The 13,879-nt window shown below is 37.4% G+C and overlaps 1 protein-coding gene across 6 annotated transcripts in view; it reads left to right on the plus strand.

Annotated features, from left to right (window-relative positions):
- Nucleotides 1-12,381, plus strand: part of phactr4a (phosphatase and actin regulator 4a) — a 69,586-nt gene extending 57,205 nt beyond the window's left edge. For 4 of the 6 annotated variants that reach the window (XM_051136787.1, XM_051136786.1, XM_051136785.1 and 1 more), the window contains 9 exons: nucleotides 1,237-1,368; nucleotides 3,053-3,554; nucleotides 3,693-3,943; nucleotides 4,083-4,239; nucleotides 4,325-4,380; nucleotides 4,524-4,585; nucleotides 6,029-6,166; nucleotides 6,908-6,984; nucleotides 10,684-12,381. In XM_051136787.1, the coding sequence (XP_050992744.1) occupies nucleotides 1,237-1,368; nucleotides 3,053-3,554; nucleotides 3,693-3,943; nucleotides 4,083-4,239; nucleotides 4,325-4,380; nucleotides 4,524-4,585; nucleotides 6,029-6,166; nucleotides 6,908-6,984; nucleotides 10,684-10,699 (1,391 nt within the window). In that variant the 3' untranslated portion in view covers nucleotides 10,700-12,381. The remainder of the gene's footprint in view (nucleotides 1-1,236; nucleotides 1,369-3,052; nucleotides 3,555-3,692; nucleotides 3,944-4,082; nucleotides 4,240-4,324; nucleotides 4,381-4,523; nucleotides 4,586-6,028; nucleotides 6,167-6,907; nucleotides 6,985-10,683) is intronic. The other 2 variants (XM_051136788.1, XM_051136790.1) reach the window with 1 other exon arrangement.
- Nucleotides 12,382-13,879: the final 1,498 nt, after the last annotated feature.

Here is a 13,879-nt window from a genome sequence, read left to right on the forward strand (position 1 = left end):
ACACCATCCCTGTCCAACAGGATCTATTTATAGACGCCCCTAGTCCAGATAGCAGGACAATCCTATTTCAGTTCTCATTCTAAAACAGCTGAGAGACTGGATGAAACTATTGCAACTGCTAGTGGCCATTGACTTTTCACATGTACTTAAGATATAACATTGTCTTTCTTCATTTCAGCTCAGTTTATTTTTTAAAAGCTTTGAAATTTTGTAGGTTTGACACAAGTTTAGTCACCAGGTATCCACTAGCTTAAAGCTGAAGTGTGTCTTTCTAGACCACTGATAAAACCAAACAAGTTGCAAATAAACGTATGCATTCTACTGCCTTTCAACATACTCTTGCTATTTGTTGAATCAGAGATTGATGTATTGGGATGCTCTTACTGATAGTTTTAATTTATAGTGCTTAAATGGATAGTTCACCCAAAACTGAAAATTATGTCATTAATTACTCACCCTCATGTCATTCCAAACCTGTAAGACCTTTGTTCATCTTCAAAACACAAGTTAAGATATTTTTGATGAAATCTGAGAGTTTTCTGACCTTGTGTAAACAGCAACGCAACTCACGGCCCAAGTTCAAGGCCCAGAGAGGTTGTAAGTACATTGTTAAAATAGTCTTTGTGGAATCAGGGGTTCAACCGTAATGTTACGAAGCTGCAAGAATACTTTTTGTGTGCAAAGAAAACAAAAATAACAATTTTATTCAACCATTTCTTCACTTCCGTGTCAGTCTCATTTGAACATCATTTGGACAATTTTTAAAGGTGATTTTCTCAATATTTAGATTTTTTTGCACCCTCAGATTCCAGATTTTCAAATAGTTGCATCTCAGTCAAATATTTTTCTATCCTTTAACAGCAATTAAAAAAAAAAAAAAAATTGGCCCTTACACTGGTTTTGATGAGCTTTATGTATATGCGTTGGTCAGCATTTATAGGTGAATAAAAGCCTTAATCAAATCTGTTTACCATTTAAAGTGATCGTATCTTCAGAAGACTTGAATTGAAACCACACAACCACAGTTATTTTGTATTGTTTTCTGAAGATGAACAAGTCTAATTGGTTTGAAGTAACACGAGGGTGAGTAATTCATGACAGATGTTTCCTGAACTGTGCCTTTAAGCACTTGCAGGTTTTATTAGGTGTCACCTGTTGAACTGGACCCGTGTCCAACAGTGCGTGTAAATGTGGTTTGAGATGCTAAAAGCACATTTCCCTTCATCCACCCTAAAGCTTCAACATTACAAAGAAATTACAAAGCTTCGCCTCCTCAGTACTGGACGAGCTGGAGATGGCAGGCCGAATCTGGAGTCTATCTCTCCCTGCCAACCTACCTCAGCCAAAGGGGCGCTCAGCTCCGCCCAGGTAGCCCTGGTGCTGTCCCGTCCCACACCAGCTGGCATGCATGTCCTAATGCTCAAATAACCTCACACAGTCATGCTTGTTTTCACACCCATACTCAAGATCTCCATGATCCTGCTCCAAATCACTGCGATTACCGAGAACTGATGAATGGAGTTCAGTTTACCCTGTTTAAGGATATGATAATTATGGGTAACCATGATTGAAGTTTAACTGAATAACCAGTAATGAAGATTAAATTCAGAATCAATCTGGATGACATCTGGAAATATACCTGTATACTAACATTTCACCCTCTTGCAGAATTTAAAAATTTAAAACTGCAAGTACCGAGTGGCAGTGTCCAGTGTCTAATGTAAAGTTTTTGACATGTCGTGTTTCAATATGAAACTAGCCCACACGTAAGGTGAAGATTTTTGACATTTAGCCCAGAAACATACTTCATGCAAGTGTGCAAACTCAGACATGACGACTTGGCCGACTTGATCTCAGTACTCAAGACAGCAGTTATTTTCTTCACATTTGTGTATTAATGTGATATTTAGAATTTAAGTAGGGTCAGTTTAAATTTAAAGCTCATTCGAGCTGACTTGCTCAGAAAGATTCTCTTCAAACTGTTGCTCTGCCATGACAGTAGCCTGATAGAGAAAACTGACCATTGAAGTAGAACTTTTAAGACCCGTTCACATCAGAAACAATAACTAATGATAACTGTGTTAGTGTCCACACCAATAGACTATAATGTCCTGTGTATTATAAGCACATGCTGCAGTTTTGTTGTCTGCTGGTTTAAATGTTCTGGCTTTTTAAAGTCTGGTGGATTCTGATTGGCTGTCAGTGTTTTTAACGTTCATCTGGGGAAAAATTGTTGAAAGTCATACAGGTGATGTTGCTCTCTGCCATTGTTATAGCTGTGATGTGGACTTCCCAATTATTACAGTTATTAACAATTGTGACCCTGGACCACAAAACCAGTTGTAAGTAGCACGGGTATATTTATAGCAATAGCCAACAATACATTGTGTTGGTCAAAGTTTTCGTTTATGCCAAAAATCATTAGGATATTAAGTAAAGATCATGTTCCATGAAAATATTTTGTAAATTTCCTACCATAAATATATCAAAACTTAATTTTTGATTAGTAAAATGCATTGCTAAGAACTTCATTTGGACAACTTTAAAGGCGATTTTCTCAATATTTAGATTTTTCTTTTGCACCCTCAGAAAACCGATTTTCCAATAGTTGTATCTCAGCCATATATTGTCATATCCTAACAAACCATACATCAATGGAAAGCTTATTTATTCAGCGTTTGTCTGGTTTTGTGGTCCCGGGTCACAATTATTAAAACTTATCGGTACATTTATCATCCTTGGTGTGAACAGGTCTTTCCTATGTCGTCTCTTGTGGCGACATTCAGAATTTAACTTTTTTTTTCTAGCTAGGATTTGTGTTAGCTAGTATGTTTTAGACCCTAATATTGAACCTCTTATCTTTAGAATATTATCTGTAGAATCTTAGAATATTAAACCCCTCCCTTTCCTGTACTAATACTCGTTTGATTAATTCCATGGCATGCAAATCAATGTTTCAGCATCCTAGCCTGGCACTTTTGTACAAACTAATTTGTTGTTGCCCCATGTGCTTTAACCCTCATTTTGATTGTATTTTTTTTCCCCCCTAAAGTGGATTCCTCTCAAGTCCCGGTCCCAGTTAAGCGATCTCCTCCCATTCCCCCAAAGAGGATGACTCCTGTGACCAAACGCCACTCAGACGACTCTTCGGCCAATCAGCCTGAGGCTCCGCCCCCCGGCCCAACCTCCGTTCCGGTCCCAGCCCCTGTTTCTGCCCCGCCCCCTGCCCAATCAGACGACAGCAGAAACTCAAACTCTGAAGCGCTCTCTCCTCCACCAACCCATATCCCGCCATCCCCTCCTCGCGCACACCCGTTCCCTGAGGTCCCCCACGTGGACCCACCCAGCCCCACTACAGAGCCGCCCTCGCAGCCGCCCATACCTCTGCATATACGCATCCAGAGAGCCTTGAACAGTCCAGGCCCGGTCCAGCCCAACCCGGAAGGATCCCAGCGAGCTCATTCGCTTCTGTTTGAATTGCCACCGGACTTTCTCACTGAAGCCCCAGGAGGGGGGCGATACTCGCTTCCTGTCACTATCGAACCTTTGCGACTGTGAGTGTACATACCATTTTTTCTCAGAACAGCTACTTTTTTACAACCAAAGAAGAAACTATGCCTAGTATTATGCCATGTGTTATGTATACTAAATACTGTATTTTCACTGTGTCTTTATGATTGTGTATTGTTCAGGCCTGAGGATGATGATTTTGACATTGAAGAAGAGCTGCAGAAGCTACGGCCCGCCCCTCGGCCCACACGACAGCCCAATCTGGAGCCACGCAGCCGCCGCGGCCTGGTGGAAGACCCGCGGGTCAGTGTCATTCCTGAGGACGCGGCACATGGAAACAGCGATGACGAGGAAAGCGATTCTGATGGATCCATCAAGTACAGAGATGATGATGATGAAGAGGATGATGATGATGACGAGGATGTTCCCACAAGTAAGATCCTCTAATTCTGATCTGAACTCTTCGCTAACAGATTTCTTATATCAGAGCACTTGAACCTGTGCTCAGGTCATGAATGTTGCAACTTACAAAATTTGTCAGAACATCAAATGAGGGTTGTGTATATTGTCAGGTGGTCTTGCGAGCCGCGTGAAGCGTAAGGACACTCTGGCGCTAAAGCTGGAGCGTCAGCAGGAGAAAGAGCAGTCCCAGGACCAGGAGAGCATCACCTGGAAGAACAAAGAGCAGTGGGAAGCTATCCGCAACAAGATCGGCACCACCCTCACAAGGTCTGTGTGTGTGTGTTCACTCTGAGTTTATGGGTCTTTGTACTGTCCACACTGACACCATGTGTATTTTGCTTGTCACTCATAGGAGGTTGAGTCAGAGACCCACAGCACAAGAGCTTGAGCAGAGAAACATCCTACTAGGTCAGTCTTAAAGCCTTTGTTTTCTAGATCCAAATATCTTTTGTAGTAGTCAGTCATAGTTGGTGTAGTTCCCAAATTTGTGATGTTTCCAGTAAAGATTTTTTTTTTTTTTTTTTAAATATCGGCATGTTCTTTTGTTTCAGCCAAGAATGAAGCAGACCGACGGGCGGAAAGGAGTGAAATCAAGCGCAGACTGACCAGAAAGGTTTGGAGACATCTATTGTCTGAGTCTGACTGTGTTTGTTTCTCATTAAAACCTTTAATTTGTTTGGGTTTAGTTTTGTAAACAAATACATGACTCTTTATATTTTTTTTTTTTTTTTTTTTTTTTTTTTTTTTTTTTAAAGAAATCTCCAGCGCTCATCAAGGCTGCATTTAATTGATCAAAAAGACACTAAAACAGTAATATAGTAAAATAGTATTACAATTTAAAAACTTTTATATTTATTATACACTACCAGTCAAGTTTTTTTGAACAGTAAGATTTTTTTTTGTTTTTTAAAGAAGTCTCTTCTGCTCACCAAGCCTACATTTATTTGATCCAAAGTACAGCAAAAACAAGTTTTGCTGTATATATTTTTACTATTTAAAATAACTATTTTAAAATATTTTAAAATGTAATTTATTTGTGTGATTTCAAAGCTTAATTCTTAGCATCATTACTCCAGTCACATGATCCTTCAGAAATTATTCTAATAATCTGATTTGCTGCTCAAAACACATTATTGTTTTTTTTGTTTTTTTCAGGTTTCTTTGATGAATAGGAAGTTTAGAAGAACAGCATTTATCTGAAATAGATTTTTTTTTTTTTTTGTAACAATATAAATGTCTTTTATCATTACTTCTGATCCATTACTTCTGATCCATAATGGTAATAATGATAAATGCTTCTTGAGCAGCAAATCATCATATTAGATTGGTTTCTGAAGGATCATGTGACTCTAAAGACTGGAGTAATGATGCTACAAATTTAGCTTTGTTCACAAGGATACATTTTAAAATATATTCAGATAGAAAGCAGTTACTATAAATCGTAAAAAAATATTTCACAATATTACTGCTCTTGCTGTATTTTGCATCAAATAAAAATGCAGGCTTGGTGAGCAGAAGAATCTCATTGTTGAAAAACTTTTGACTGGTGGTGTATGTTAAAATGTAATTTATTCACTTAATGGCAAAGCTGAATTTTCAGCAGGCATTAACTACAGTCTGCTGATTTTGTGCTTACGAAACATTTTCAGCATTGTTAGAAGACAGTTGTGCTGCTTCATGGTTTTATGGAAACTATGATTCTTCAAAGAACAGCATTTATTTGCAGTAGACATGTAACATTGTGACTGTGTCTTTATGGTCATTTTTGATCAGTTTAATGTGTCCTTTTTAAATAAAAGTTTCAGTTTCTTTAAAAAAAAAAATCTTAAATTAATAAATTAAAGATAAAATGAATGATGGTGTATAAATTGTACCTGGTTTACATTTTTGTTAATCTGGAAATTTAAACTTCATATTTTTATTTAAATTGCTTTTTATATATATATAAAAAGTTGACTACTCATTTCTTTGACTTCTTAACTGTCACTGAATAGTGACAATATTTTGATTGTGGCGCGTGTAGGTAGCCTGAAAACAAATGTGTTTCTGTCTGCAGTTGTCACAGAGGCCTACAGTAGCTGAGCTGCAGGCCAGAAAAATCCTGCGCTTTCATGAGTATGTGGAGTGCACTCACGCTCAAGACTACGACCGGCGCGCAGACAAACCCTGGACCAAACTCACACCTGCTGACAAGGTCTGGCCCAATCACTGCCCTCTTCTGCCCCCTTGTGGTGGCCGACATAACAGCATTTAAATGCTGTCTTATGTAAACTGTATAGAGCAACATAAAAACATTCCACCAATATGGATCAATGATTTTGATGACATCAACCTGCACTGCAGCTTTGCATCAAACGTTCTGTCCAATCAAATGCTCTCTAGAGTCTGAAGCGTCCCGCCCCCTACACTATAAATAGACACTGAATCGGCGGCTGAAGTCGGGCACATAAGTCAGTATTTTTTTGTACAGTGAAGGAGGAGTAGCGGTTAGACAAACAGCACTGACAAGTAGAGGAGATGAGCACCAACATTAATGACAATTTTTAAACGACACATCCTCAGCAACATTATAATCACCGTTTTGCTTCAGAAAAGGCTTTATATCAAATCTAAAGTGGTAATATATTAGACTGGGGCTGTCATAAGCTGTCAAATGTGCCTGTACCGAGATCAGCGGCTCTGGCCCAAGCTATGATATAAACTAAACTCTACTGGCTATTTAAAAAAAGAAAGGGGGCAGGGTTCCTGTTTCAGTTGAAATGACGTGAACGCATAGAATAACGCTGTGAGTTTTAAAGCACTTTGGTGGACCTTTAAAGTATTGAAATTTTATGTTGATTTGACTGCATGACATCATTAAAATGTACTGTACTTTTATAACTCAATAAAACCTGTGATACTCTGAGCCTTCATGCTGTTCTTTGTTCTCTTCCAGGCGGCCATAAGAAAAGAGCTGAACGAGTATAAGAGCTCAGAAATGGAAGTTCATGAGGACAGCAGGATATACACCAGGTATGATACTTTATTCGTTGAAATAAATAATCATTTTTACATGCACAAAAAATATTTAGATATTCATTGGAATTTGGTCAAATACTCCACATAAACACTACAGGTGCAATGGTTCAACTTACTCACGTCACAGTTTCGGTATGGCTCGGTATGTGCCATGTTTAGGGGAAAAAAAAAAAAAACTATACTGTCAAAATAAAAATAAAGAAAATAAGAACAAATAATCTAACTGCAAGCAACAGCACAAATAAAAAAAAACAGTGATCAATAAAGTGATCAAATATAAAATAACATTGCATAAATTAAAAATTAAATTGCATAAAAGCTATTCTATCGAGAGTAGTGAGTGATTTCTTTGTTGTTTGATTAATAGTGAAAGTGCTGTCAGTGTGATCCAGTGCACTCATACTGTATGTTCAGCTGGCTATGTTTGCTAGGATGCTTACCAAGACTTGACAGTTTTTGTGTGAATTTGTCCATTCAAACACAATACTTCAAAGAGAGCTTAATATTGGCACGTGTTCTAAGACGTGGGTTTGCACGCTTCAGAAGAGTGTGCGCGCAAATCTTCTCACTGCGCACACAACCTCGTGTCTTCGGGCTTTTAAATGTTTAAACTGGCAAGGGTTAAATGAGTTTAATTTAAACACAGATAGCAATGTGTGCTGTTCAGGTCAGGGTGATGACAGCATAAATGACTGCTCATATTTTAGCATGGTTTGTCAGCATTATTTTTTATTTTTTTCTCCCATCGTTGTTGTTGTAATGTATTGGCAAGCCAGAATGCGTATTCATCAACAGAGATGTACAATAGCCGAACCCTGTTTGTTTTACGTGTTATTTATAACAAACCATATTACAGAAGTTGAACTGCGGTCCTAGTGTGTGCCAAACCTTGTGTGTAGAACCATACGGTTTTATTTATTTATTTATTTATTTATGTATTTATTTATTTATTTATTTATTTATTTTTAACCGAGAACCCTTGCACCCCTAATAAACACCTTAACCCAGCTGCCAAAAATCAATATACAGGTTACTAATCTGGAAAAGACAGCGCATTTCTATATTAATCAGAATTCTGGGTCTAAATACCTTATTCAAAATACTGCAGTCTTCAGGGTCACATTATCTTTTAGAATTTTAATATGCTGATTTGATGTTCAAGAAATATTTCAAACGAACAGAACATTTAAAAGAAGGCCATTTATTTAAAATACAAAAGGTCATGGTTCGATACAATTTCGGTACAACAGAAAAAAGGGGAAACGACAAGGGGAAAAAACTGTGCGACACGTAACATAGCCTATATTTGTTGAGTTTCAGTTCAGTTTTGTGACAGAAAGGAAACTCAAATGGCAGAAAGCGACATTCTATTTGTTTTGTTTTTTTATTTAAGTTGATTTTGCTGGTTAGAGGAAAGGTGAAATAATCGCACCAGCAAACACAAACACAATATATATCAGTTCCAGGCTTTGGTACTTTATCAAAATAAAACAGTGAACTAAACATCAGCGCTCCTGCCACACTGTGTCACCGTTAGAACGTGACTGAAGTACAAAGTCTATAATTTACATAATAAATAATAGTTTAGCATTTGGATGCATTGCAAATATGGAAATATTATAGAATATTTGGATTTGTGTCGAATGAGAGAGGTAGGATACAAGAGCACAAAGCTCCATTTCGCAGACAGTTGAATGCGCAACCCTTTAAAGTAACGTTACACTCCTTTGTCAGTGAGAGACGCGTTCAGAATCAGCACATGGTCACTGTCTAGTGGGCTTTGTTTTCAAGTGCGCAACTCCTGGCATTCGCTGTTCTTCTGTCGGCGGTTATTAAACAGAGTTACATTACTGCCGACGCCCCCTTCTGGATTGAGGGTGAATTGCCTGTATTCGTCATAAGGCCTCATGCAACGAACTGAGATGCCTGTACCGTGACGGTTCGGTACGAATACATCTATCGTTACACCCCTAATATAGAGAGAGAGATGGTCAAGAATAGTATGTAAGATATTAAGGGCCAGATTTACAGTCTTCAAAATACATTCTTTCATGTTCCACAAAAGAAAGGTTTGAAACAACATGAGGGTGAGTAAATGATGACCGAATTGATTTTTTTTTTTTTTTTTTTTTTTTTTGTGAACTATCCCTATGTCTACATGAGTCATTCGATTTGGTTTGATTTGTTCAAACGGCTGATTCATTCAGGAATTAAGTAAATGTCTCTCTTTATAAATGGGCCTTTGAATCATTGATTCACATGATTCATTCAAAATGCAGATTCATTCAGAAACTAAACACCACTGTGTTGCCTGGAGATGCGCAACAATTCAAATGGCTTTAAAAGTAATATGTTTTCTGCAAAACTGAGCAAAAACACATACTATATTGTTTAAATGGTCATGAAACCCCCTGCTTCAGTACTGGTTAGTTCTCACCACAGTTTTAAAAAAAAATGCTGCAACAGTGGGCGTGGTGCGCTGCGGAGCAGAGGGGGAAGAGGGGAGAGAGTCAGCTTAAGGTTCAGACATTTCATTTTCGCTCACTGAGTTATGAACACTAATAAATGCACAGGCATTTGCACTCTGCATCGAAAACATATATATGAATGCGCTGTTGCACCTCTATTAACTTTTAAGGCTTATTCTGTGGCGTTTATAATCCAGTTGATGGGTTGCGTCAAGGAACTGTAAAAAACGCTGTTACACTCACTAACATTATATAAATGAATCGTGTTTGTGCCAAACTTTTACAAAGCAATCTCTCTCAATCCATGAACGTTTCTCTCAGTTAATATACGCAATCTCACAGCCTGAAGCGTCCGTCATAGCAAATCAACACAGGCTGTCATGAATAATTAGGCGAAGCGTCTTCTCATAGGATAAGAAAACACCGCCTCATGAATAATTATGAGACACCAGCACATCATCGATGTACTATAGTCTGTTGCCACGTCACAGACTGTGACGTCAGCACAATGTAGATTTTAAATAAAGATTGCGCAAAAAAGCTCAAAATTAACCAGTTTTCTCCAACAATTAAAATGAACAGATGCTAACATTGTCATACATGATGTTCAACACAACCTCTGCTAAAATCTCAGAAAAAGTAGTCCAGGGTTTCATGAGCCTTTAATATAACACAGTATCAACGTCTTATTTACTGAAATGCTGTATAAAATCACATTTAAGCTTGTGATGGATCGGGACATAATCAGCACTCGTGTCATATTGTTCTTGCTCGTGTGATATCGTGTGATATATGATATATATATATATATATATATATATATTTATAAATATGAGACAAAACACATACAGGGGCATTGCACCAATATTTGAATTTTAGGGCATAACTGCATTTGTGGAGTCGTTGCCCTGCATCATATTTGTCAACAATGAACTATATGAAATAAAAAATAATGTATAGGTCTGGGAGCAGGGCCAGCACGTTAATTGTGTTAAAATATTTTAATTGTGTAATTTTTCATAACTAGTCAAGTTAACACGTTAAACTGACAGCCCTAATTATACTATTATATATACAAGAGTTGGTCGTAGAATAGTAATAGAAGTATTTTTTTTCCTAAATAAAGGCAATAATTGGAAAATAATGTACATGTGCACGTGATCGTTGTCTGTAACCATCACCTGGACTGTATAACAGAAATGTCATCTTTCAATTCTTTTTGCAGGTTTCATCGGCCATAATCTGCATCTCTGAAGATGAAGCCCCAGACAGATAAAAGCTGCAGCTAAAAGCCTCCATCTCACTCCAGCATCCTGTTTCCCATGATCCTCCAGCCTGTACTGAAGAACGCCCAGGCCATCCGCTCAGTGCTGGAGTGAAGAGGAGGAGGAAGTGGTGCGGGTGTGTGCGGGATACTGGTACTTGATACTTCAGACACTTTTGGGGAGTGGTTTTGGAGGGTCAGCGCTCCGTAGAGTTCCCATGATTCCCAAGGCCAGAGTATTTTTCAGGGAAGAGAGGACACAGGACTGCGTGGACTGGGGTGTTTTAATTGTCTTTACGGTACACATGTTTCTGTGATCGAGAATAGGCTTGTGTACCCAACAATAATACTTTTATGAAAATTATGACACTGGTGATAAACTGTTTTAGTGGTGAGCGATTGTGAGAGAGTGTGTGAGTGTATGTGTGTGTGATGATATATGCTGTCCACTTATGCCTTAACACTGGTACATGACTTTTTTAGCCTGAGCTTTGACTAATACAGAAGAAAGTCTGTTGACACTGATGCACATAACACTGTTTCTCACGCTGAACACACTGACTGATGTGTGTGGATCTGAAAGCACATCTTTGACATTCTCAGGACGTTGACACAGTCTCACTTTCTTTCCATGTGCATTTTACTGTAATTTACCATACTTTTACTTTTCTCACAGATTAAAACTTGCTTTAATATTTCTTTTTTTTTTTTTTTTTTACAACATAGCACTTCACTTTAGATAATTCAAGGTGAATCCCACAAAAACATGCCATATTTCATCCAAAAATCAGAAGAAAATAAGCCCTCTAAACCACTAAGATTTTTAGCATTGTGATATTTTCATAATTTAAGCATATTTTCCCCCTAAATTATTTGTATTGTTTTTTTTTTTTCTGCTTTCCTCAATGTGCATTCTTGTTACTGTAGTAGATTTTCTATCAGAGAAAATACTATAATACTTTTTTCATATAAACATGCATTAAAAGCAGTATAAAAAACTGGTTTCACATATTACCATAAAGATTTTCATATTACTGGAATACGTTTTTATTTTCTCCACAATGCCAAAAATGTTAATGATCCTAAAGCTTCACTTTCTTTAATCAAAACATTTTTCTTTTCATTTTGTTGTTTGTTTTTTGTCTTTTCTTTTTTGTTTGGTTGTTTAGGGGGGGGAATTATGACCTTGATATGTTGTTGACCGGTTTTGTGAGATTCAGCTGTAAACGATGGTAGTTCACTGTACAATGAACAATTCAAAACAAAATGGTTGATGTTACATCATGCATTCATTGTAAAAATCTTGGTGCATTTTTGAGTGATACATAAAAATGAAAACTATTTCCATATCACTGCTGGTTTAATGGTACACTTTGTTTTGCAGGCCACTAGATGGCCTGTGCACTGTATAGAGACATGCTGTAGATTGATTGTATTGTATATCTTGTCTTCCTGACAAACAGAAATTTGTTTTAATTGTAATTATAGTATTACACTATCCTGTTTTTATAAGGTACAACAGAATGACTACAGGTTAAGTGATACAATGATCTGGTACAGAACAGCTGTATAGTTACTTTTTTATGTAAAGATGTATTAAAAGGTCTTTCAATTAATACATGTACATTCACTATTGATTAAAACTAAACTGTGAGCATCTTTTGGTTCATTTTTGGGTTTATTTTACATCATTTTGTTGTACTCATTTTTACAACTATAATTATTGTTTTCACTCATACCAACAAATGATTCAAAGATACCCTGTTTTTTAACATTCAACATGGTGTAATGTTATAGGTTTTGCGATTTATTCAATTTGCATTATTTACTTGTGGCCTGTAGGGGGCACTATTGATTCGTTCAAAATGACCAGCTGTCACATGTTTCTTGTACCTGTCTGATCATGAATTTGTTAAATATGTAATGCATGTGTGTTTTCACACTATTTTGCAATGGCCGTGCAGTGGTGATCCTTGTTTTTATAGCATCTTGTGTTTAAACCATGAAGTATGAACACTCGTGTCTGTCTGCTCTGGTTTCAGAGTTAAATCTTTTTTATGAGCACTCGAAGGCTTTTGAAATGTTAATTAATAAGCTTGCAAGGGGGAATGCCATTGTGGCTCCCTTATTGATATGTTTATGAACAGCCCACCCATCATGACATTTTGAAGTTTTCCTGTATCATGAATTTTTAATGCTTTTCTGCCGCTCTCCAACCCTCTTCAAGCCCAGCACTGCGCTCTCTCATCCACATACTGTCTCCAGTGACTGTCTCGCACTCCCTTTATCTGTCTTTTGCTCCCATTTCCCACAGTTAAGTTCTTTTCACACCAAGAATGATAACTATAACTACATTTTTAATAATCATTCTAATTCTATGAGAATAGGGACGTCCACATCAAAGCTTTAATGATAACGACACAGAGACTGGTCTCAGACGTCGCCTTCTGCCATCATTTTAAAGATTTAGCTATGTGAGAAATCACTGGAATCACTTTCAGAACATTTAGTACTGAAATAACACCATCTGAAATTTCATACTTTCCTACTATATAGCAGGCGAAAAACGATACATGACAAAGAAGTGTGTCCAGATTCACAGTACTCATAAAAGAGCAGACAAATCAGCTAATCAAGGTCTTCACACTCACTAGAAACAAAATCTTAACAAATTAGAATACTTCATAAGATAAATAAATGTGTGTGTGTATATATATATATATATATATATATATATATAAAGCGTTTTTAGTGATTTTTTGGCATTCTGGAAAGTATATTAATTTACTGTATATGTACTCAATACTTGGTTAGGGGCTCCTTTTGCTTTAATTACTGCCTCAATTCGGTGTGGCATGGAGGTGATCAGTCTGTGGCACTGCTGAGGTGGTATGGAAGCCCAGGTTTCTTTGACAGTGGCCTTCAGCTCATCTGCATTTTTTGGTCTCTTAATTGTTTCTCATTTTCCTCTTGACAATACCCCATAGATTCTCTATGGGGTTCAGGTGTGGTGAGTTTGCTGTGCAGTCAAGCACACCAACATGATTGTCACTTAACCAACTGTTGATGCTTTTGTCAGTGTGGGCAGGTGCCAAATCCTGCTGGAAAATAAAATCAGCATCTTTAAAAAGCTGGTCAGCAGAAGGAAGCATGAAGT

The sequence above is a fragment of the Labeo rohita genome, chromosome 19 (assembly GCF_022985175.1).
Source record: "Labeo rohita strain BAU-BD-2019 chromosome 19, IGBB_LRoh.1.0, whole genome shotgun sequence".
In the NCBI taxonomy this organism is placed as follows: domain Eukaryota; kingdom Metazoa; phylum Chordata; class Actinopteri; order Cypriniformes; family Cyprinidae; genus Labeo; species Labeo rohita.